This window comes from Nuphar pumila, chromosome 6 (genome assembly GCF_984573655.1).
Source record: "Nuphar pumila chromosome 6, dmNupPumi1.hap1.1, whole genome shotgun sequence".
Taxonomy (NCBI): Eukaryota; Viridiplantae; Streptophyta; class Magnoliopsida; order Nymphaeales; family Nymphaeaceae; genus Nuphar; species Nuphar pumila.
This window is the reverse complement of record NC_143254.1, coordinates 134,394,666-134,420,023: the sequence shown is the minus strand read 5'-3', so window position 1 is coordinate 134,420,023 and position 25,358 is coordinate 134,394,666. Positions and strand designations below refer to the sequence as shown.

Here is a 25,358-nt window from a genome sequence, read left to right as displayed (position 1 = left end):
TGTGAAATAAGCTCTCCCAAGTTGCTCAATAGATGTTTATTCATCAATCATACTCAACTTTTGAAGTAAAGTGCACCTGTTGCCATTGCACTCTGCTTTGCTAGTCTTAAAGCACACAGCTGTGATTTGTTTTTCTATCCCATAAAACTAAGTGCTGTCTCAAATCTACTTTATAACTTATTGTTGACCTCTTTGTTTTAAAATCTCCAGCTCGATTAGCATCCACATACATCACAACTCTCAAGAGAGTTGATGCTAGACTTTTGCAAGGGGAACCTTATAGATTTTATGTGGTTACTGGTTGCCTGAATATACCCCTAAACTTTTTTCACAACTTCCAGCTATGAAGTTCTAGGGTGAAATATGTTCTCCCTCATTATCTCATAGAAGTTTAATTAATGGTGTTACTGTATGAGTGGCCTTATAGTAGGTCATTCCTGACTGTTAAAGTAGGCATGTGCATAACATTGGGATAAAACCAAATAATCCGGCCTTCATTTTACCTCAACCCCAAGAAAGTACCTCAGAGGTTCAGGTTCTTTCATATGGAACTTCTATTTACCTCAATCCCAAGAAAGTACCTCAGAGGTTCAGGTTCTTTCATACGGAACTTGTGAAAAGTTACTTTAGTTTTGCAACATCCCATCTGAATGCCCTCCGAGTAAAGTATCATCTGCATAAAGCAAAATAATGTAATGCATAAACCTTTTTTTGCACAAATAGAATAGTAGTCAACTTGACTTTGATAAAACCCAAACATTGTTCATTGTATTTGTGTAACATACATACATACATACATACATACATACATACATACATACATACATACATACATACATACATACATAATGAAATAAGAGTGTGCACAAATAGATGCCACTAAGGGCTACACAATTACAAATGTGTGCAGTAATGATCATGTCATGAAATGTACGGTTGCCAGCTATATAAATTGCGGTCTTGCTATCATAACAAAGTTTTGAGGGTGTCTATAGGTGAACCCCCATATCTTCAAGCAATCTTCTCAACCACACAATTTCTGATGTTGTAGCAGTCATAACACGATATTCAGCTTCAGTTGATGACAAAAAAACTTTATGTTGCTTTTTGTACTTTCAAGACATCGGAGAATCACCTAAAAAGACATAGAAACCGGTAGTTGAGCGTCTATCATTAGGATTTTCTCTCCAACCTGAATCATAATAAGCAATTAGCTCCAGTGGAGAGGCGGAAGATAACATATGACCCTTAGAAGCGGAATTTTTTAAATATCTAATATTTTCCATCACTGCATTCAAATGTACTGTGGTAGGTGAGTGTTGGAATTATCTTGCAATATAAACTACCTGAGCTATATCAGTTAAATATGTGAGCCCTTCAATCATCTGATGGTACAATGTGGCATCCTCCAGAGGTGATCCATCAACTTTATTTTGGCGTGATAATTTCTGGAGTGTCCACCCTCAGTAGCAAACTTGGTTTGGGTTATCATATATCCATTAGGAGAATAAGCTACTTCAATTTTTATAAAAAAATATGAGAAATCTGTTAAAATGTGTCTCCTAAAATCATTATTGTAAATATAAATATATATATTTATATACATAGAGATACATATACATATAATATATTATATGTACATATATCTCTCTATATATATAAATATATATATATATATACTTTTTTATTTCTTACCCGAAAAGGGTATTCTTGTAATTTCCTATCTTGCGCATATTCCATGTGGAATATGTTGTAATTTTCTTCTTTATTTTTTTTGTAATTCTTTTTTTACTTTTTCTTTTTTATTTTTATTATTTAAAGTGCATTGGGGGTCCCCCAATAGAGTCGTTGGGGGCCCCAAACGGTCACATATGTGACCGTTGGGGGCTCCCCAACGACTCCTTTGGGAGCCCCCCCCCCCCTTGCACCTTTTGGCACTTGTATAAATAGGGGTGTTCCCCCCTTGTAATTCCTAAGCTTGAGAGTCTCAAGCATTTGTTCCTTTTATCAAATACATGCATTATTGCATGTTTGCTATTTTTACGCTTTTTTGCGTATCTTAAGTGTTGTGAGGGTGTCTTCGTACACTTCTTTTATGAAGTATTTATGCTTGTATGTGTATTGTCTCTTCATAGACAATTTTACATGGTATCAAAGCTTGGTTGGTGATAGAGGATTGTGGGATCCTCTTCTTTTCAAGTACCTCGAAAAGCGTGCCTTCGGATCTTTGGAGGTTGAAGTGGTGGATCTTGCTTCTTAAATATTTTAGAAGAATCTTGCGCAAGCTAGCATTTGGAATATTGTGTTGGTACGCCATTTCTCCCTTTCTCTCTACTTCATAATGGGCGAAAAAGAGTCTCAATTTACTCTTGGCTTCAAATTAAATGGGTCCAACTATCATATTTGGGCTGGAAACATGGAGGCTCACATAAAAGGGAAGGGGTTATGGGGCTATGTGCAAGGCACAATTCCGGAACCGGAACCCAAAATAACCGTGATAAACGGAAGTGAGATCAAGATTCTTGAAGGAGAAGAAAGGGTTAGAGCTCTTGAAGAGTATTCTAAGAAGCATGATGAGTGAGAAATGAAGAATTTCAAGATTCTTTCTTGGTTCTTTTCATCCGTTGAAACCAAGATTAATGCCAACATTATTAAGTTCAAAAAGGCATCGGAAGCTTGGCATTATCTTGAAAAAATGTATACATCAAGGGACCTATCTTATAAGTATTATCTTCAAAAGAAGACTCTCTCTCTTACTCAAGGTGAAATGACTATTAGGGAATATTTTGCTGATCTCTCCTCCGTTTGGGATGAGCTTGCCATGCTTGAACCAAAATGGAGTGGAGAAGCAATTGAACTCCGTCACAAACAACTTGAAGAAGATCAGTTCATTTTTTTGAATTGGCTAAGGCCCGAATTTGAGCAAATAAGGTCCTCTCTTCTATCCTCTTTTTCTCCTCCCTCTCTTGAAGATGTATTCACCAAATTAAGTGGTGAGGAGACTCGTATGAGTTTATGTAAACAAGGATCAAGTGTTCTTGTGGTTCCTTATAATCATGAAGAAAGTAATGAGGTCAATGCCGTATCAAGACCCGGGAACAATGTAAGAACCTATCATCCCCCTCATTTTAAACCACAAAATCAAGGTGAAAATGGTGGGCTAAGAGGAAAAAGGGACTATAGCAAAATTATTTGTCATTTTTGTAAAGAACCCGGACATATCAAACCCATATGTCCCAAATGGAAAAAGCTTCTTGCAATGGCTACCACCGGTGTTCCACAAAAGGAGGAGGCATCATCAAGTGGGTCACTCTCTTTAAATCAAATAGTGGAAGCCCTTCAACCTCTCCTTAATGGAGCTACCTCCGGTGCCGCCGTATCTACTTCTTCTTTTCCAGGTAGAATCTCTTGGCTTTTGGACTCAGGTGCATCTTTTCATATGTCTCCAAACATGTTTTCGCTTTCCAACTATTCAAAAAATGTTTCTCCATCCTTTGTTTCTACTGCGGATGGAACCTCTCTTGAAATTAAAGGAATAGGTAAATTTTGAAACTCAAGATTTTTCCATTCCAAAAATTAGATTCATACCTAAACTAAATTTAAACCTTCTCTCTGTTTGTCAACTCTTGGACCATGGTTGCGATATTAAATTTTCGTGTGATAAATGTTTAATACAGGATCGTCGGTCAGGGAAATTGATTGGGGAAGGCTTTAGAAAAGTAGACTTATACTATATGGAATCTCTTCAAGTTCCAAAATCTTTTTGTAATGTTGCCTGAAACAAAGATATAAATATGTGGCACAAAAGACTTGGTCATCCTAATATCACCAAGTTATCTTATTTACATTTTGCGAAGGACCTATGTAAAAGTTCATTTTCTTGTAATGATTGTATTCTCGGAAAAATGCAAAGTTTACCTTTTGAGCAAAGAAACATTTTCTCTTCTAAAAATTTCGAAATTGTTCATTCGGATGTTTGGGGACCCGCACCTGTTGTCTCAAAAGGAGGTTTTTCTTATTATGTCATTTTTGTGGATGATTTCTCCAGATATTCATGGATCTATTTTCTTAAGTTCAAACATGAAGTTTTTTCGTGTTTTAAAACCTTCCATTCAATGATCAAGAATCATATCAACAGTAATATAAAGATTTTTAGAAGTGATTTTAGAGGAGAATATTTCTCCAACCAATTTAAAGTATATCTTGAGGATCACAGAATTATTCACCAAAGATCTTGTCCTAAACCCCTCAATAGAATGGGTTGGCCGAAAGAAAACATAGGCACATCATTGAGACCACTAGAACCCTTCTTATTTCCTAAAACATTCCTAAATTTTTTTGGGCTGAAGCAGCTCTTGCTTCTGTTTATCTGATAAATCGCTTACCATCTAGGATATTAAGGAAAATATCCCCTTTTGAGATTTTATATAAGCTTGAACCTGATTATAATAGGTTACGAGTCTTCAGGTGTAAGTGTTTTATACTTACAGATAAAAATGACAAGCTCTCTCCCAAAGCTATCCCCTGCTCCTTTCTTGGATATTCTGAAACTCAAAAAGGGTTTCGTTGCTATGATCTTCGAGATGATAAGTTATATGTCTCTAGAAATGTAACTTTTTTGGAAAATGAAAGTGGCTTTGAAAAAAATATTTCTCAACAAGAAAATTTTGATTATTCCTTCATATTTGATCTATTGTCTAGTAATAATGATATATCTAGTGATGATGATGTATCATCAAATCATGATGAGAAAAATAATGGTGACGTTGGTGAACATTACTCACTCAATGAACAAGAAAGTAGACTTTCAAGTGATCCAATAACCTACTCTCGTAGAAACCAAGACACCTTTAGAAGTGCTATTGACCAGTATAGTGAGCTTGTTCCTACTATCGACCACCGAAGATCTGAAAGGAATAGAAGACCTCCAACTCATTTTGTTTCTTTTGATTCTTTCTCACCCTGATATAGGGCTTGCCTTAGTGCCATTCACTCTTATTTTGAACCAAGGAATTTTGAAGAAGCTAAAAAATGTATAGAATGGCAAGAAGCTATGCAAAATGAACTTAATGCCCTTAAAAAGGCTGAAACTTGGGATTTCCAAACTCTACTCATAGGAAAGAAAACTATAGGTTGTCGATGGGTTTTTAAGGTTAAAACTAAGAGCGATGGATCCTTGGAAAAGTATAAAGCTCGTTTAGTTGCTAAAGGGTATGGGCAAGGGTATGGAATTGATTATGAGGAAACTTTTGCCCCTGTAGCCCGAATGGTTACAGTTAGATGTTTTATTACTATTGCATCTATTAAAAATTGGAACATTTTTCAAATGGATGTGAAAAATGCTTTTTTAAATGGTGATCTTAACGAAGAAGTATATATGGATGCTCCACCAGGCATGAAGATTCCTAAAGATAAAGTTCTTCGTCTTCGTAAGGCCCTCTATGGTTTGAAATAGGCCCCTAAGGCCTGGTATGACAGGTTTACCAGTGTAATGTTGGAAAATGGTTTTTCCTCATGTTATACTGACACTGCTCTATTTACTAGAAGATCTAATGCAAGAATTGTGATTCTATTACTCTATGTTGATGACATGTTAATTACAGGTGATGATGTTCAAGGAGTCAAGGGTATTAAGTCCGTCTTGACTTCAAAATTTGAGATGTCAGACTTGGGTTTTCTGACATATTTTCTTGGAATTGAGGTTGCCTATTCGCAACATGGTTATTTTTTATCTCAGTCTAAGCTTGCTTGTGAGATTATTGACAGATCAGGAATTTCTGATGACAAAGTATGCGAAACTCCTGAAGTCGTTGGATAAAAAATGAAGATTGATGACGGTGTTCCCCTAACCGATCCTACTCCTTACAGGCAGTTGGTAAGCTCTTTAATGTACCTTAGCATTACTCGACCGACTTGTCGCATGCTATTCACATCGTCAGTCAGTTCCAGCACGCTACTACAACTATTCATATGAGTGTTGTCCTTCGCATCATCAGATATTTGAAGGGAACAATGAACAAGGGAGTATTTCTATCTTCTTTCTCTGAATTAAAATTGCTTGCTTATACTGACTCTGATTGGGGAGGTGACCCTAGTAACTGTCACTCCACCACTGGTTTTTGTATTTTCATAGGAGAATCTTTGATCTCATGGCGATGTAAAAAGCAACAGAAGGTCTTTTGTCATCCACTGAAGCCGAATATAGAGCCATGGCATCTACCACCATGGAAATTGTATGGATTCGACGCCTTTTGGAAGATATGTGAGTGGTTGTCGAAGAACCAACAAAGCTATGCTGTGACAATAAAAGTGCAATCTATATTGCCAAGAACCACACCTTTCACGAGCGAACAAAGCATATAGAGATGGATTGTCATTATGTCAGAAAAGAATACTTGAAGAAGGTCATTGATCTACCATACGTGATGTCTGAGTATCAACTTGCCGACTTCTTCACAAAAGCTCTATGTTCGCCCAGATTTCATTTCCTTCTTGACAAACTTGCGGTTATCACACCGTAAGTTTGAGGGGGGGTGTTAAAATGTGTTTCCTAAAATCATTATTGTAAATATAAATATATATATATTTATATACATAGAGATACATATACATATAATATATTATATATACATATATCTCTCTATATATAAATATATATATATATATTTATATACCTTTTTTATTTCTTACCCGAAAAGGGTATTCTTGTAATTTCCTATCTTGCGCATATTCCATTTGGAATATGTTGTAATTTTCTTCTTTATTTTTTTGTAATTCTTTTTTTACTTTTTCTTTTTTATTTTTATTATTTAAAGTGCATTGGGGGTCCCCCAATAGAGTCGTTGGGGGCCCCCAACGGTCACAAATGTGACCGTTGGGGGCTCCTCAACGACTCCTTTGGGAGCCCCCCCTTGCTCCTTTTGGCACTTGTATAAATAGGGGTGTTCCCCCCTTGTAATTCCTAAGCTTGAGAGTCTCAAGCATTTGTTATTTTTATCAAATACATGCATTATTGCATGTTTGCTATTTTTACGCTTTTTGGCGTATCTTGTTCAAGTGTTGTGAGGGTGTCTTCGTACACTTCTTTTATAAAGTATTTATGCTTGTATGCGTATTGTCTCTTCATAGACAATTTTACAAAATCCTCTATCAGTCATTTCAAAGTTTTATTTAAGAACACTTGATATAACTAACCATCTGTTTGTCTCCTCCAATAATGATCATGTCATCAATATAAAGAAGCAAAACAACGATACCTGCATCAAATTTCTTAACATAGTTGTTTCAGTATAACAAGTTGTGTAACCAAGTTTAATCATTACAATACCGAACTTGTCATACCAAGCTTTAGAAGCATGTTCAAACCATACAAAGCTTTTCTTAAATGAAGTATTTTTTCACATGAAACCTCAAATCCAGGAGGTGGATCCATATAAACTTTCTGTTTTCGTTCACCATTTAAAAAGATATTTTTTACATCCGTTTGATAAATGACCTATCCCTTAACAGCTACAACTATGAGGGTTCTAATAGAGGTCATCATAGCTACAAGGGCAAATGTTTCATCATAATCTATGCCATACTTTTGGGAATAGTATATGGCCACTGATCTAGCCTTGTATCTTTCTAAGGTTTCATCACTCTTGATCTTAATTTTGTAAACTCATCCACAACCTATGGTGTTTTTCTCTTTATGTAGATCCTTTATCTCCCAAGTTTTAGATTTCTCAAGAGCCTCTAATTCATTATTTATAGCACCTGTCCATTCTGGGTAATTTTTGGCTTGGTTGTATGTGGTTGGTTGAAAATAGAAAAGAATTTTAGCTAGACATGCTCTATATTGAGGAGAAAATGATTCATATGACATGAATCTATCAAGTGGTCTAGTGACTCTCTCAGGTACTTCTAAGGGTACTTTGTTCTTGTGCTTCTAGATTGGAATATTTTTCTAGGGCACTAGGTTGTCTATCATTTCCTCACGTACCATATTGAATAATCCTAGGTTCAGTTCTAAGTTCTAACCATGTCATTACTTTCACCATCTTGGATATTGAGTTATGGTTCTTTATTAATAACATCATCAATCACACATTCATCATTACTCATAGATAGCAATTTTAACAAAAATGAACACATTTTGATCAAAGAAACTCTCTTTTTCTATAAATAAGACATTTCTTGAAACATAAAGTTTAGCATTTTTGAAATCATACCATCTAAATCCTTTTTTATTCTCATCCTATCCAAAAAAACACATGATATAACTCTAGGCGAAAGTTTATCATTTTTGTATGTAAGAACAAAGCATTTACATCCAAAAATCCTTAATCTTGAGTAGTCAGGAGAAATTTTGTAGAGTTTTTCAAAAGAGGAAATATTTTAAAGTTTGGTAGAAGTGATTCTATTTATGAGATATGTTGTGGTGAGAGTAGCATCGGCCCAAAATTCTTTTGGAACATGTTTTGAATTAAGAAGAGTTTTAGTGGTTTTTATTATGTGTATGCTTTCTTTCAGCCAATCTACTTTGTTGAGCTGTATTGGCACAAGATCTTTGATGTAAAATATCGTTAGTCTCCAAATATTCTTTGAAATCATTTGACATAAATTCTCCTCCTGAGTATGAGCGAAAGATAGATAATATTAATTTTGAATTGGTTCTTAATAAGGTTGTGAAAAGTTTTAAAGATTTCAAAAACTTCATATTTGTGCCTAAGAAAGTAGATCCAAGTGTATCTAGAATAATCATCCAAAAATATCACATAATAGACATAACCACCTTTAGAGACAACAGAAGTCAAACCCCAAACATCTGAGTGCACTAATTCAAGTGGTTTGGTGGAGAAGAAATTCCTTTTTCCAAATGGTAGAGCTTTTATTTTATCAAGAATGCAATTGATACAATAAAAGTTTTCATTACAATTTTTTTTCAAATGAGGTACATTGGATAATTTGGATGTGCTAGGATGCCCTAGCCTTTGATGTCACAAAAAATATCCATATTTTGATTAGTGTAACAAAAGGTGTCTTTTGGAATAATCAACCTATCCATGTAGTAGAGATCCCCCTTCCTATGACCTTCCCCAATTTGTTGCTCGGATTGGAGATCCTGCACTCAACATCGATCTGATGAGAAGGAGATATTATAACCATGGTCGGCAATTTGTGACATGAAAAGTAAGTTCAAGTTAAGTTTTGGAACGAATCTAATTTTGTGCATAGAGAAGTTTGAAATTCTCAATTCCTTTTGTCAAGAGAACCATCGGCGGTAAAAACATGGGTTCTACTTGAATTAGTTCTACAATCAAATAGCAAAGAATCGTTTGGGGTCATGTCAAAGGAGGCTCTGAAATTCAGGAGCCAAGAAACCTTACTAGGAGGTGAGGAGGTATAAACCGCAACACCGGTAATGGAAGATGAGTTTTTGAGAAGCGGTTGTAGAGCTTCTACCAATTGGGACAATGTCGTGGTTCAAATGGATTTGAAATCTCCATTGGTTTCATTCTTGTCCTCTTGGGAAACTTCTACCGACACCACCTTCTTTTCATCTCTTCCTTTGAACTTTGGGCAATAGGGCTTGATGTGTCCCAATTCTCTACAACTATGGAAAGTGATCTTTTTCTTCAATCATAATTGTGTGGACTCCCGAAATGATGCTTGGTGAAGTAAGGAGGCTTGTACGTATTTGTATTGGCTCCGGGTTTAGAAACGGCCAACACATTATCTTTAGTCTCCTTGGATTCAGACATGGTTTTCAATCTTATCTCCTCCATGCATACTTCGGCCAAAACTTTATGTAGAGGTGGGTTTTTCTTGCGATGGATGATAGTGACCTGCAGTTGTTCATACTCGATCGTAAGACCCTTCATTTATTGAAAGAATTGTTCTTCAAGGATTTGATTTTTCCTTTGAAGAGAATCATTAGGAGTCCCAAATAGGCTTCAATTTGTTCATTTGATCCCAAAGTCTTTTAAGAGTACTATATATCAGATTTATCTCCTTGCTTGCAATTTTGGATGTGGTCTCGTAAGTCCCATTTATATGCGGCATCCTTTTGAGTGTAAGTTTATTTGAAGGAGGCCCTTGTTTCATCGGCTCTATCAAATTCGAGGATGTTGGCACATGGTTCTTCTATTAAGAGATAAGGACAACTGAATCTGGATATTGGATTCAGATCCAATATCCGGGTCAGGTCCAACATTGAGGAATTGATGTCTCTTGCTGTTTTGTTTATGTATGCCTTATGTTTTTGTAGGTTTCCTATTTGTATAAGGTTTCCTGTAATGAAAAGAGGCGGAAGCACCAATAGAGCAAGTGTCACTCTTTAAGAGTGACCACTAGAGCCAAGAACACAAACACCAAATGTGCACACACAAAAACTCTCAAATATGGAAATGACTTAAAGTCATAAGTTGGATATTATTGAAGAAAGGAAGAGAGGGGTATAAAACCCATACATAAGAAGGAGAACACCTCCTCTATTTATAGAGGAGGGAGGCACTAAAGAAGAGACTACAAGGGGGATCCCTTGTAGTCGTTGGGAGCTCCAACGGTCAACCGTTGGGGCCCCAACGACTACAAGAGTGGGGCCCCTTGTGGTCATCCTAAAGAAAGAAAACAAAAAAACAAAAAAGGAAAAAGTAAAAAAGGAAAAAAGAAAAGATAAAAAAGAAAAATAAAAAAGTACATTGACTGAATTACAAGAATACCCCTATCGGGTATTTCAATAGAATAGAATATGTATATATATACATATATGTATATATATATACTTATATATATACGGATGTATATATATAAGTATATGTATATATATATATATATATATATATATATATATATATATATATATTTTAACACGCCCCCTCAAACTTTACGGGGAGAAGACCGAAAGTTTGCTAAGGAGAAACATGAATCGTGGAGTTGGGAGCGCCTTGGTGAAGAAGTCAGCTAGTTGATGCTCTGAAGTAACATATGGTAATGAGATAGTCCCTCTGAGGTATTCGTCTCGAACATAATGGCAGTCCATTTCAATATGCTTGGTTCGCTCATGAAAGGTGTGATTACTAGCAATGTAAATCGCACTTTTGTTGTCACAACAAAGCTTGGTGGGAGTGGAAATGGGGACGCCCATGTCAGCAAGGAGACTTCTGAGCCATACGATTTCCATAGTTGTCATTGCCATGGTCCGATATTCAGCTTCAGTGGATGACAGTGAAACCTTCTGCTGCTTCTTGCATCTCCACGAAATGAGGGATTCACCTAAAAAAATACAAAGACTCGTTATTGAGATACGATCATTGGGATTTCCTCCCCAGTCAGCATCAGTAAAAGCAGTTAAGTCAAGAGAGGAGGAAGAGGATAAGAAGAGTCCCTTTGATATAGTATTTTTGATATATCTGACAATTCTCAATACGGCTGCCATATGAACCGAAGTAGGTGCATGCTGAAACTGACTTACTGCATGAACCGCATGAGCTATGTCTGGACGTGTGATGGATAAATAGGTGAGAGATCCGATTAATTGACGGTAGGGGGTTGGATCCTCAAGAAGAACACCATCTTCAAGTCTCAGTTTTGCATTAATGACTTCGGGAGTCTCAACTTTTTTTTCATCAGATATTCCTGATTTGGCACAAATTTCTGCAGCTAGTTTCATCTGAGATAAGATGTATCCTTTCGGGGAATAAGCCACTTCAATCCCTAAAAAATATCTCAAATAACCAAGGTCAGACATATCAAAAGTTTCTTTTAACATGGACTTTACATCATTTACTCCCTTTTTGTCATTCCCAGTAATGATCATATCATCAACATACAGCAGAAGCATAATAATGGAGTCACCTGTCCTTTTAACAAAAAGAGCAGTGTCAGTATAACAAGAAAAAAATCCTAAATTTATTAATACGTTACTAAACCTATCATACCAAGCTTTAGGTGCTTGCTTAAGACCATATAAAGCCTTTTTTAATTTCAAAATTTTTCCATTTAAATCCATACCTGGAGGCGGTTCCATATACACTTCTTCATTTAAATTACCATTCAAAAAGGCATTTTTGACATCAAGTTGAAAGATTGGCCATTTTTTAACTGCGGCTATAGCAACAAGGGCTCGAACACTAGTCATTCGAGCAACGGGGGCAAAGGTTTCATCATAATCTACCCCATACTCTTGGGCATATCTCTTGGCTACCAACCTAGCCTTATATCTTTCCAATGAACCATCACTCTTAGTTTTTACTTTAAAAACCCATCTGCATCCAATGGGTTTCTTGCCATTGGGAGGATCAATGATTTCCCAAGTTTGTGCCTTTTTAAGAGCATTAAGTTCAAGTTGCATAACTTCATTCCAATGAGCATATTGCTTAGCATCATTGTAATGAGATGGTTCATGAAAAGAGTGAAGAGCAAGTAGGCATGCTCGAAAGTTAGGCGAAAAAGAATCATAAGAAACAAATCTATTTGGTATTTTGGAAATCCGATTTGATCTTCTTTGAGAAGTCTCTTCGATGGACTCATTTTGGGAAAAATTTTCAAGGGCACAAGGAGGATTCCTTTCATTCTTTCTAGAGTAGACTTGAATTTGTCTTGAAACATTTTCTTCTTAGTTTTGATCATCGCTTGGATGTTCAACAAGATCTTCACTAAGGGATTCATTAGGATCAATATGATCATCTATGATGTTTTCTTTAGGCAATAAGTCAAATAAGAATGAATAATCAATATTTTCATTCGGTTGGTGCGAAAAACCACTTTCCTCTTCAAGGAATGTGACATCTTTAGAGATATAAAGCTTGTTTTTAAGTATGTCAAAACATCGATACCTTTTTTGTTTTTCGCCATATCCTAAAAAAATACATTCAATAGCCCTAGGGGAAAGTTTATCATTCTTGTGAGTTAAAACAAAACATTTACATCCAAAAATTCTTAGTTTTTTATAATCGGGAGACATATTGTAAAGTTTTTCAAATGGAGAAAGATTTTTCAAAGAGGACGAAGGAGTTCTATTGATAAGATATGTAGAGGTTAGAACCGCTTCGGCCCAAAAGGATTTTGGAATGTTTCTTGAGATTAATAATGTTCTTGTAGTCTCTATTATGTGCCTATGTTTTCTTTCCGCAAGTCAGTTTTGTTGTGGAGTGTTGGAGCAAGAACGTTGGTGGAAAATTTCATTTTCTTTCAAATAGTTTTGAAAATCATTGGACATATATTCGCCTCCCGAATCGGATCTAAGAATAGATAGATTTCCCAAAAAATGGTTTTTGACCATTGCATGAAATTCTTTAAAGAAAGAGAAAACTTCGGATTTGCGACTTAGGAAGTAAATCCACGTGAATCGAGTAAAATCATCAATAAATACTACATAATACGAAAAGCCTCCTTTAGACAAAATAGGGGAAGGTCCCCACACATCGGAATGAATAAGTTCAAATGGCCGAGTGGTAAAGTAACTTCTTTGTGGAAATGGAATAGCTTTAGATTTCCCAAAAATGCAATCTTTACAAGTCATGTGATTGTCTTTACAAGTATTGTTCAAAAACGGAAAAAGAGACATTTTTACAAAATTTGGATGGCCAAGTCTCTCATGCCATATTCCAATACTTTTGTCTTTTACAAGATTGCACGATGGCTTAGATGGAAGAGTCAAAAAATCCATAAAGTAGAGGTCACCCCTTCTATGGCCTTGCCCAATCAGCTTCCCTGACTGGAGATCCTGCACGGTGCAATCCTTAGGTGAGAAAGAGACTTGGCATCCATGATTGGTGATTTGAGATACGGAAAAAAGATTTAAATTTATTTTAGGAACGATTCTTACTTTGGGAACAAAAAAGTTTTTAAAATCAAGTGATCCAATACTTTCAATTTTTAGTGATGTACATCGGCCGTTGACATACAAGAAGATATAGGTTCGGAAAAAACATTTGAAAGAGAATTTTTATGAGATGTCATATGAAAAGAAGCACCGGAGTCTAGTATCCACATACCTAGAGGAGATGAAGAGTAGGCAATGGCGGCCCCGGATGTTGAAGGAGAAGTCTTGAGAAGATGTTGGAGAACTTCGGAGATGTGATTTGGAGTTTCTTTGATATCTCCTTCTTTGGTACTTTCTTCCTTCTTCGGAGAAGTTTCTCCAACCGCGGCAACCTTTCCCTTGAGTTTTGGACAAGCCGGTCTAATGTGACCCGGTTCATTACAATAATGGCATATTATTCCCCTTCTAGGCCCATTATTATTTTTGTTAAAATGGGGAGGTCTATACGCTTTAACATTTGATCCGGGCCTAGTAACGGCCAAAACTTCATCACTCTTGATGCTTAAGCCAAGTCGAGTTTCTTCTTGACATATCTCGGCGAGGGCATCTTCAATAGGTAAGGCTTTGCTTCTATAAAGAAGAGATGCCCTTGTTCAAATTCCGGGCGAAGACCATGAAGAAATTGAAAGAAATGTTCTTTTTCAATTTGTTCCCTCTTTAATTCAATATCTTCCGGAGCCACCCACTTAGGCTCAAGAAGAGCAAGTTCATCCCAAAGGGGAGTTAAAGAGCTAAAATAGTCCCGGACACTCATGTCCATTTGTTTGGTGGAACGGATTTTTTTTTTACAAAAAAATTGTCGAGCAAGATCCTTTTGGGTATACATACCCTTAAGGAAAAACCAAGCCTCATTAGCCCTTCTAAATTTGGCTATATTAGCACAATTTTTAAGGTCAACATTGTTCATAAACCATGCCAAGATTTTGGCATGGTTACTTTCCCAATCCTCAATTTTGGATTGATGATCATTAATAGCTTTGATGCGCTCATCGCCATCTAAAGCCTTTTCAACTTCATTTTCGATCTTTTTGAGAACAAGAGAGGGTTCGGGAGTAGTTCCCATAACAAAACCCCAAAGTTTCTTACCTCTAAGATGATTTTCCATAGCGGAGGCCCACATGAGATAGTTGGACCCATTTAGCTTAAAAGAAAGCTCCACTTTAGAGTCACGTTCCATCGGCACCAACAAGTCCTTCCTTTCTTCCAAAAAAGAATGAGTCACACGTTGCAAAGAAAAGGCCAATCACCAACCGAGCTCTGATACCATGTAATGAAAAGAGGCGGAAGCACCAATAGAGCAAGTGTCACTCTTTAAGAGTGACCACTAGAGCCAAGAACACAAACACCGAATGTGCACACACAAAAACTCTCAAATATGGAAATGACTTAAAGTCATAAGTTGGATATTATTGAAGAAAGGAAGAGAGGGGTATAAAACCCATACATAAGAAGGAGAACACCTCCTCTATTTATAGAGGAGGGAGGCACTAAAGAAGAGACTACAAGGGGGCTCCCTTGTAGTCGTTGGGAGCTCCAACAGTCAGAAATATGACCGTTGGGGCCCCAACGACTATAAGAGTGGGGCCCCTTGTGGTCATCCTAATGAAAGAAAATAAAAAAACAAAAAAGGAAAAAGTAAAAAAGGAAAAAAGAAAAGATAAAAAAGAAAAATAAAAAAAGTACATTGATTGAATTTCAAGAATACCCCTATCGGGTATTTCAATAGAATAGAATATGTATATATATACATATATACTTATATATATACGGATGTATATATATATAAGTATATGTATATATATATATATATATATATATATATATATTAACAGTTTCCTTTTTAGTATGTCTCTCTTATCTAGAGAGTTGTATCTAGGATGGTCTGTATTTTATAGAAATAAAGAAGCATATCACACGATTTCCCTATTGGGAATCGTAGGATAAGAGAAACAACAACCCCAAGCTATATCAGAGTTACCAGTCGCGGGAGCGGGAAGCAATGCGGGAAGCGATACGGGAAGCGGGAGCGGGAAGCGAGGCACTTTCAAAAATTTAGGAAGCGGGGAAGCGTGGGACTATTTAGAAGAAAATTCTGAACCGTCTCGGAAGCGAACCGGAAGCGACCTAGGAAGCGAACCGGAAGCGAGGGGGAAGCAAAAAAAATGGAAAAAATGGGGAAGCGTGAGGGAAGCATGGGGGAAGCGTGAGGGAAGCGCGCTTCCCAAAAAAGGGGGACGCTTCCCCTCACGCTTCGGAAGCGCGACGTTTCGCGCTTCCCCTTTTACCTAGGCGCTTCCGGTAACTCTGAGCTATATTGTCTCCCCTTCTTCTTTGTAGTTGTTTTGGACACACACGAGTACCAGATTTATTATGGTATCAGAGCAGGAGTGTGTCTCATTGCATCTATCAAGGTAAGTTCTAAGAGATCTTGGGGTTTCATCTATCTATTTGCTTCTTTTCAGGTTTTCCCCAATTTTTGTCTCTTATTTTTTTCTTTTTCTTCTTCTTCCTTAAATTCCTTATTTCAGCATCTAATCCTTTTTCTGCAGCCGTTTCCAATCATATTTGTTGTTGTTATCATTGTTTTCTAAAAATAAAAATCTGCAAAACCATATTTGTTGTTTTCCCCTTTTCTCTGATTGACGTCAACCACAAAAAAAATCGTTTATTCTTTCTTTCTTTCTGATCTTGACATCATAAACTCTTCTTTGATCTGTTAGTATTGAAAATTTTAAATCCTACATATTCAGCCATGTTTATCTGCACTGAATCTTGCATATCCATTCCTGTTTTTGCATAAAAGATTATATATATCACGTCACATAACCTGGTATCGTATCAAAAAAAATTTAGGTTAGAAACTTTTGGTTTCTAATGAGTTTGTTTTTCGTGCTTCACTGTTGTAAAATACCGACCAAAAAAAAAAGTTGGCCCAACTTTTAAGTTTTGTTCTTGATATTGACGTGATAGGCGGAATATTCTTGTTCTCATTGTTCTTATTATCCTTCTTATTCATGGATCCAAATCTTCAATTGTCCATATTTCCTACCTTCTTACCCCAACTAGTTTATAAAAAATTGAATAACTCTAATTTTCTAACTTAGAAGAGGCAAATAACTCCTTTTATTGGGAGTCATGATCTCTCTGGACACCTTGATGGGTCAATCATCCCTCCACAGGAGTATGTTATCAAAGAAGAAAATGATGACAAAGGGTTGTAATTTATTTTGTTCATGTCAGAAGTCCAGATTTCATTTCGTAGATGAAGAGAGATAAGGCATTGGTTGCCCATATTATCTCCTCTTTGTCACAAGAGGTACTCATTGGGGTGCTTGATGATTGCACAAATCCTAACTCTGAACTAGATTAGTCTAGACATACTCTCAGATCTCAAAATCTTGGGTAATGTTTTTTAAGGAGTTTCAAAATCTAAATAACGGTCCCATGTCAATCATGAAATATCTTAATAAGATGATCATGCTCTTAGTTGTTTTGGCCCTGACTATCATGTCCTCTCTACCACCTTGCAGTACTCGATTTTGCTTTCCACATTCAAGAATTTAAGAGCTAAATTATTACACTATAACATGACCCTTACTGCAGATGTTGATGCCTCTAATAATGCTCAGGAAATTCTGGTCACTAATGTCTCATGCGGCCATAAAAAAGGTGGCTATTTTATAGGAGGCAGGGGACGTGGTCGTGGAGACAATTAGGGAGGCCAAGGCATTCTGCCCACACCAAATATTCTCCCTAATAATGCTGCCCAAAGGTGATGGTGTATTCCTACTTGCTTCATATGCAAAAAACCAGGTCATATCAAAGCGAATTGTTAGTTCAAGGATGACTCCAAATATAATCAGGGGACAACACAGAACAAAAATCAAGGCAAGACCCAATTTAGAGTTCAGAGTAGCGGACAAAACAATGGAGAGAGTCAACTGCTAATGGACATGCAATTATTTGCTGCTCTTGCCGGACTCAATTTAAAGCAAAATGAACATGTATCTTTGTAACACCACAAAATTTCGAACTTATAAACCTTTTAAAAGACTAGAAAATCTTTCATTTTTCAGAGTTTTTATTTTAAGGAATCAGCAAAAATGATTTTTTTGAAAAGGCAAGTTGACAACTTTGGGCACGTTAGCGTGAAAACCATTCATCATAAGTAGAAGGAATTTAACAAGACAATTAGTAAACCATATGTATTAAAGATAAACTTTCAGTTTGTACAAAAATTAGGGTTTCCCCTTAGACAAAAACCAAAATAGGTAACTAGTTCGCAAACTGCAAGCAAAAAGAGAGATCTCGAGCCATCTCACATCGCGCTATCGGCCGTCTGGTAAACCTAATCGTCACCTGCACCCACAAAATGGGTCATTTTCACGAAAAATTGGTAGGTGCACAAGTAAGACAATATGAAACAGAATTAAGCAATGCATGTCATTCTAACATAATAAGTAGTTTTAACAAGTAATAAGCTATAACTAGCATGAGTTGTTGGTTACTTATGCAATAAGCTATCTCTAGCATGTGCAATTGATTACGCAAGCAAATAAGCAGTTAACTAACACAAGATAAGAGTTCATTAGCACAAGATATAAGCAGCTAATTGACAGAAGATAAACAGTTAATTAACACAAGAGGCTCAATCAACCATTATTGTGAACAGGATAACTTTGTTTCGATATTAACTGGACTGTGGGTATGCATAGACATGAAATGTCGAAACAACTGAGACCGATTCGGGGGTGTTAAAAGGGAGCCCTCGTTCTCCTGTACAGGTCTGTCATCGAGCGAAAGAGAGAGAGAGGGGAGAGAGAGAGAAAAAAAAAAGCGATTTCAGAGAAAGGTCGTCAGTCCATCGTGGCTGCACCTTTCATTCTATTTAAAAGTTAAGAGTATAAAACTAGGGTACAAAAATACCCCTTAACAACATGGTAATTTACATTAAACACTAATTGGATCTGGACCCGATCCATTATATAAGTGGATCGGGTCAGCCATATACACAATGACGACTTCTTTTCAGCCTCTCTCAAGTTGTGCATGGTGTTGAACCATGAACAACTTGTTTTTAAGAAATCAAAATCTATCCTTTGTCAACCCTTTAGTGAGGATGTCAGCAACTTGTTCTTCAGTTGGCACATACATGGGCTCAATCTCTTTGTCTTCAACCTTTTTTCTAATAAAATGTTGATCTATTTCAATGTGCTATGCTCGACTATGGTGGATGGAATTGAAGGACATGTTGATGGCACTTTGATTGTCACACAGCAACAGTGATCGAGCAATCGGTTCTCCCATTTCTGTCAGGAGGTGTCTTATCCATGTAGCTTCGGCCGTGATAGTGGCCATCGATCTGTATTCAGCCTCAGTGCTTGATCTAGCAACCGCCTTTTGTTTTCTACTGCTCCAGGATACCAAGTTTGGCCCAATGAAGCTGCAATAACCGGATATTGATCGTCGTTCGTCTGGATCACCCGCCCAATCAGCATCAGCATAAGTGACGATCTCATGGCCCTCACGGTCCCCGCCTGGATCTAAGTCTCTTTTCTTGTATACCAGCCCATCACCAACTGTACCCTTCAGGTAACGAAGTATACGTTTGACTGCCTCCATATGTGACATACGAGGTTCATGCATAAACTGGGATACCTGATTAACCGAATATATTATGTCAGGTCTAGTAAAAGTTAGGTATTGCAACATGCCAACTAAGATGCGATACCATCGGATGAAATATTACTCTACAGTTTTGTTCTTTTATAAGGCAACTAACAGAGAGTGAACTTTGAGGAAAGTTTGGAGCATGAAGAACATTTTGCAACTGTAATGAGGAGGATATAGAAATATTTCCTTGACCAACAACCGGGGAGGAACTCCCATCGGCTAATGAGACTCCTCGATGAGCATTAATATCCTTTAGATCTGAAAAAACAAGAGAATTTTCACACAAATATTTGGATGCACCAGAGTCAATAATCCACTTACTGTCAGTCGGATGAAGATGATTTCCTATTGAATAGGCAACACTAGCTACAGGAGGGGTCGAACTCACAGGACGAAGAGCTATCAGCTCATCATATTCAGCACGACTGAGGGTGATACTACTGTCACTTGCAGAGATATTTTCCTGTATTTTTGTTGCCTCGAGAGTAGTAACATTTGCTTTAGGAGCATATGAATTTGATGAAAAAGAGGTTGGCCGGCCATGTTTATCCCAGCACCGATTTTCTAAATGTCCAGATTTTCCACAGAATGTACATTGAAGCTTTCCTCTGCCTTTCATACCTCATCCACGACCTCGTCCTCTGATATTCTGAATATTTCTACGCCCATAACCAGAGGAGACAACTAGAGCAGATGACTGGGTCACAGGCTGTGATTGTGGAAGAGATATCGCAAGTCTACTCAGGCGATTGTATGCATCAGCAACTATAGGTACATCTGATCCAGTCAAGATTTGGACTTTTGCAACAGAGAATTTTGAAGATAAGCCTGTAAGAAAACGAGCAACCATAGTTTGTTCTTGATGATCCTTCTGCTTCGAACAACAAAGAGGCCTGTGAGCATTGAGTCTTTCAAACGCAGCTTTTACTGATGCATAATATTGGGCCAAGGTCTGATCTCCCTGCTGTAAATTATATATCTCCTATTCGACTTGCAGGATACGACTCACATTAGTCTCTTGTGAATACGTATCTCTAAGATTGTCCCACATCTGTTTGGCTGTATTATAATAAATTAAACCATCTGCAATATGGGTTTCGACACTATTCATGATCCATGACATAACTATGTCATTATCTTCATCCCAAGTAACATATTTTCCCACTTTTTCAGTGGGTTCTTCTTCCAACAAGATATGTTTCTACGATGTCCAGATACCGACATCATGAACGTTCTGGACCACCTGGCATAGTTAGTTTCATTCAACCTTACAGAAGAGTCGTACGAAAAGGGATTGGCAAATGCCTTATACTCTTTAATATGTTCCAATTTGGAATCACATTTCGAAGTTTCAGCCGTACTGAAGATATACTTCTATTTCAGCAGAGATAAAAATCTGGACAAACTTCAATCAACACAGGGAATAGCGTGTGTTACACTCACACATCAACCAATACGACAACCAGCAGTTGTTCACACACACAAAACCACGACAGTAAGAAACAGCAGCCCACAACAAGCGTAATTTCCCAGCACAACAAGGAATCAAGCCTACAGTTTCCACGACAGTAGTGAACAGCAGCCCACAAACATGAATAATAGTTCTATTTTTTTCAGCACAGCAAGGGATCACAACCAACATAACTATGCATATGCATAAACTGAATCATAACAGAGGCTGCTCCCAGACATATATAGCTTGACAGTCATATCTCAATCACCAGCACATCACAACAAGTGTGATTGCTGTTTCTCCCAAATAACAGGAAGTCACGACAGGAAATCACAAAAAAAAAAAAACACGAGAAGAAGATTGTTGTTGTGCCCAAACATCAGGATATCACGGCAGGAAATCCAGGAAATCACGGCAGAGATAAAACTCGGCAACAGGGAATTAAAGCCACAAACTCGGCACCAGATAAAACGAGGGATATCACGGCAACAGGGAATCACGGCAGGGATATCACGACAACAGGGAATCACGACAACAAAAACAAAAAACGAGGAGCACGCATCCACGACCAGCAGCACGCATCCTGTTCCCTTAGATCTGATGACAGATCTGGGCCTTGACCTTGGTCAAATCCCAGATCTGTTATCAGATCTTACACAAAAATAAACAGCTGACCTGGAAATTTTTTTTCGTTGGTGTAGAGAGAAACTCGGCAACAGTTTGATCACGATCGATTAAGCTCCCACGATCGATGCTCTGATACCATATAGAGGGATGCACCGAACCCTAGGTAGAGAGAGAGAGAGAGAGAGAGAGAGAGACGGCTGCACAGGAAGAGTAACTCGTTAATTCACATTAGGGCTCTCTCTATGTTAAATAGAGAGAGGCCAAAAGAATAAATTACATCTAAGTCCCTTATTAAATAAAAATTTCAAATAACCTCCAAACTAAGAAGATTTAAACTTAAACCACCTATTCTCAACACATTTTATAAAAATAATGGTCTTTAGTGTAATTAGTGTAATTTTTCTTTTAAGGCTAATCACTACTTAAATAGGTGATTAGACCTAATTGTTAAATAAGAAAATCGACTCTCTCTCTCTCTCTCTCTCTCTCTCTCTCTCTCTCTCTCTCTCTCTCTCTTCCACTGCCCAGGTATACCACTTTACAATGTCTATGCAACATCAACAATCACATTTATAATTATAATCTTGGATTTTTTGCTATAGTTATGTGTTTGTGCGTGCATGTTTTGGGGTGCCTTTGTAGTAAAATTAGCTGCTGCTTGGTGCATTATGAGTACCAAGTGAATAATTCTAATTTTGATGCATGTGTGTGTTAGTGCAACCATGGACTTATGGTGCCACATCAGACTGGTCTCCGCACTGTTAAAAAGTGCTTGATGGTTAAATTCTTCATGTTGGTTTATTCATTAACTAAAACAAGATTACTGACCAAATTGTTTATATGCTATCAAAGTTTGGAGCACATTTTTTTTTATGAACGTCTTCAACAGAATTTTTGATGGACCAAATTGTGAACTTTTTATGAAGTAGTTTGTTTTCCTCCTCGTGCATGATGCTGACGTGATGTAACCAGCAAGCATTGTTTGCTTAGTAAAATGAACGGTGTGTCTCTTTTGTAAATAGGAATGGCTGCATATTTCCATATCTGTAACTATGATTTAGATGAAAATGGTGTTTATCCATGCAGGATGAGAACAGAAGTACAAAAAAGTATCCATTTGCACGGGCAGAAGAGATCAGTAAATCCATGCATAAAGCCAACAAGGGGGACAATGTTGTCAGCCTTTTAGATCAAGTTCGCTGTAGCCTCACAAAAATTGGTAATGCTTTAGGTTTTATGAGGATTGTTCAAACAGGAGGTTTGCATCATGAATGCATTTTATCTCGGTATGTTACCAACAAGTGGTTACGAGAGTTACAAAGTTGTTAGTTTCTGCCAACTTATTTTTTTGGATTCTATCTTCCATTGCAGATTTATGCAGAGCTGCACAAATATTGCTGATACTGTGGAAGTTACTAAAAATGAACATTGCCTAGAGAGAGTAGTTATGGCTGGAAGGACAAGAACTGCCCAATCAAGCATAAGCCTCAACCCAGAATATATGAAAATTTTCTCCTTAATTTGTACTGCAGCTTCAAAGGTAATGAAAGCTTCTTCACTTTGATTTGTTTTTCTCCCTAGTTTTTTTTTTCTGTGTAATGATTTTGTTGCTACTTTTTGACATGATTATGGTTTGGAAATAGAACTTTCCTCTTTTGATTTGATGGCTATTGTTAAGTCATATTTTTATGTGCTCTGTGTAGATATCCCTATTATCCTTTTGGGCCATGTCATTGTTTTGCACACTTATGTGCCATCCAAACCTTTCCTTGCCTTTGACACACATCGACACGTGCACATGCAGGTGCTACAAAACAATGGAAGTGTTCATTTTAGAGACTTTTTCTTGATAGTTCCAGCCTTGATAGTCAATTTGGTGGATTCGAGAACCTTTTTTCATGATGTAATATTGAGAAGAGCTCGGGATGTGGGAAACCAATTCACTCCAGACGATGGCTTTATGTTTGGTGTTGCTTATATTCTTAAGGTTTGTTGATGAATTAATTATGCATCTTGAATTACTGGTATAGTTACCCCGCAGATACTAATTAGATCTGTTCATATATAGTGGCTTCCTTGCTTTCAAAATCAATGTCCTACATCCCAATGTAGGAGCGGCCATTTAGCCATATCACTCTTTTTTCTTTGCTAGCCTTTAGGGAAAAGATCTGTCAATGACGGCCGAAAGTTTGCTAGATATCTGAAGTTGCCAAGTGTTGTTTAAGTGGAATATGGGCCATAAATTTGAATGCATCAATGCAGGTTTTTGGGCAAGAAAAGTCGTTTGACCAGTTGCATTGGTTTTCTTCTGCAAGTGAGCATTTCGAAAAGGCAAGACTGTCTATTGAAAAGGGCTGTGGAAATGAAAGCCAGAACAGGAATCGACTTACTGGATTGTGGCGGAGAGAGTCTGCATCATCAATTTCAACTGAAATACAAAAGGTATGTCTTCTAGCTTTTACCTTTTCTTCTTTTTTGTTTTGTAGAAGATAGTAAAATCTTCCTTTTTCAACAAAATATCATGAATAGGTTATTGATAACCATAAGCGGTGTCAAAGGGAGATGGAGCTTTTGGAGTTTGGGTTGAGTGTCGCAAGAACAATTTTATACTGAAGATTGCCAGATATAATAGATGTAAATCTATGGTTCACGGGAGATCAGTTGTTCAGGCCATATTATAAATGGCAATACCCATTTGATTTTGGCGAGTTCAAAAGTAAAAATTGACCTGCGGTTGGTGGCTATGAGCATCGGACTGTTGTCTTATGGATTTTCCCTCATGGAAGGGGGTCGAGGATACATTTTTTAGTTACTTTGAGATTGATTAGTGTGCAAGCCGGCTTTTGCGAGTGTTTGCTAGTTTTATGTAGTTTTTTGTATTTGTTCAACAAAAGGACAAACCTTCTTCTTTGATGTCCTAAAAATCTGCACCCCAAATAATGAAAAGAGAGAAATTCCGTAAAAGTTTTTACTTTCCATGTGTGCCATAAAGCCTTCCGATGTCAGATGTGATATGATCATTTTGATGCCCTAATACTTCCCATGCCCACGGGATCTTCAAAAGTCATATCCTTGTCAGTAATAGTAATAATAGACGGTATGTATTGAATAGAATATGTCGAAGGAGATTTAATCTTTAGTCCCAACATGCTCCAGAGCTATTCTTGAGTCGTCTACACTTAACTTAGTAGCAGCTACTAATCGGTCATTGGTAGGGGTGGTTCAAACTCAGGTGGAACCAGACCCAGACCTGATTTGAGATACTGGTACCAGCTTCGGACCTGTGTCCAATTGTACTCACCATAAGAGAAACCATGTCTGAATCGGTGAATCCTATAATGATTACATGAACCAGACCCGGACTATACCCGGTAAAATAATATTTTTTATACTTTTTACATTTGAAAAATTGCGGATAGGATATTAATCAGAACTCGGGCCGGGCTGGGTCTGATATGAAATTTTACAAACCATACCTGGCTCCATATATTAATTGGGCATTAGAAGGTCGGCTACTGGTTCAAAGGATGCCCAAAGATATGACCGATATTATTTTTTACTTGACTCTTTCAGGTGTAACCACTATATTGCTTGTTGCCTTGTGCAGTTGGGAACCATTCAGCAGGATCGAGTCTGGAAAGATAAGCATCCTGATTGGTTTCCTGACCTAAATGATGATTTCTGCCTAATCCCAGCTTGCCAATCCAAAAATAATAATGCAGCTCTCGACCTGATGGCTCGGTTCATTTGGTAGGGACTACTCATGAGTCATGCCAAGTTTAACAGGACATCATG

The 25,358-nt window shown here is 37.3% G+C and overlaps 1 protein-coding gene across 2 annotated transcripts in view; it reads left to right on the top strand.

Annotated features, from left to right (window-relative positions):
- Positions 1–24,527, top strand: part of LOC149836361 (uncharacterized) — a 204,503-nt gene extending 179,976 nt beyond the window's left edge. For both annotated transcript variants that reach the window (XM_090009158.1, XM_090009159.1), the window contains 5 exons: positions 22,650–22,849; positions 22,935–23,103; positions 23,368–23,550; positions 23,826–24,005; positions 24,093–24,527. In XM_090009158.1, the coding sequence (XP_089865284.1) occupies positions 22,650–22,849; positions 22,935–23,103; positions 23,368–23,550; positions 23,826–24,005; positions 24,093–24,176 (816 nt within the window). In that variant the 3' untranslated portion in view covers positions 24,177–24,527. The remainder of the gene's footprint in view (positions 1–22,649; positions 22,850–22,934; positions 23,104–23,367; positions 23,551–23,825; positions 24,006–24,092) is intronic.
- Positions 24,528–25,358: the final 831 nt, after the last annotated feature.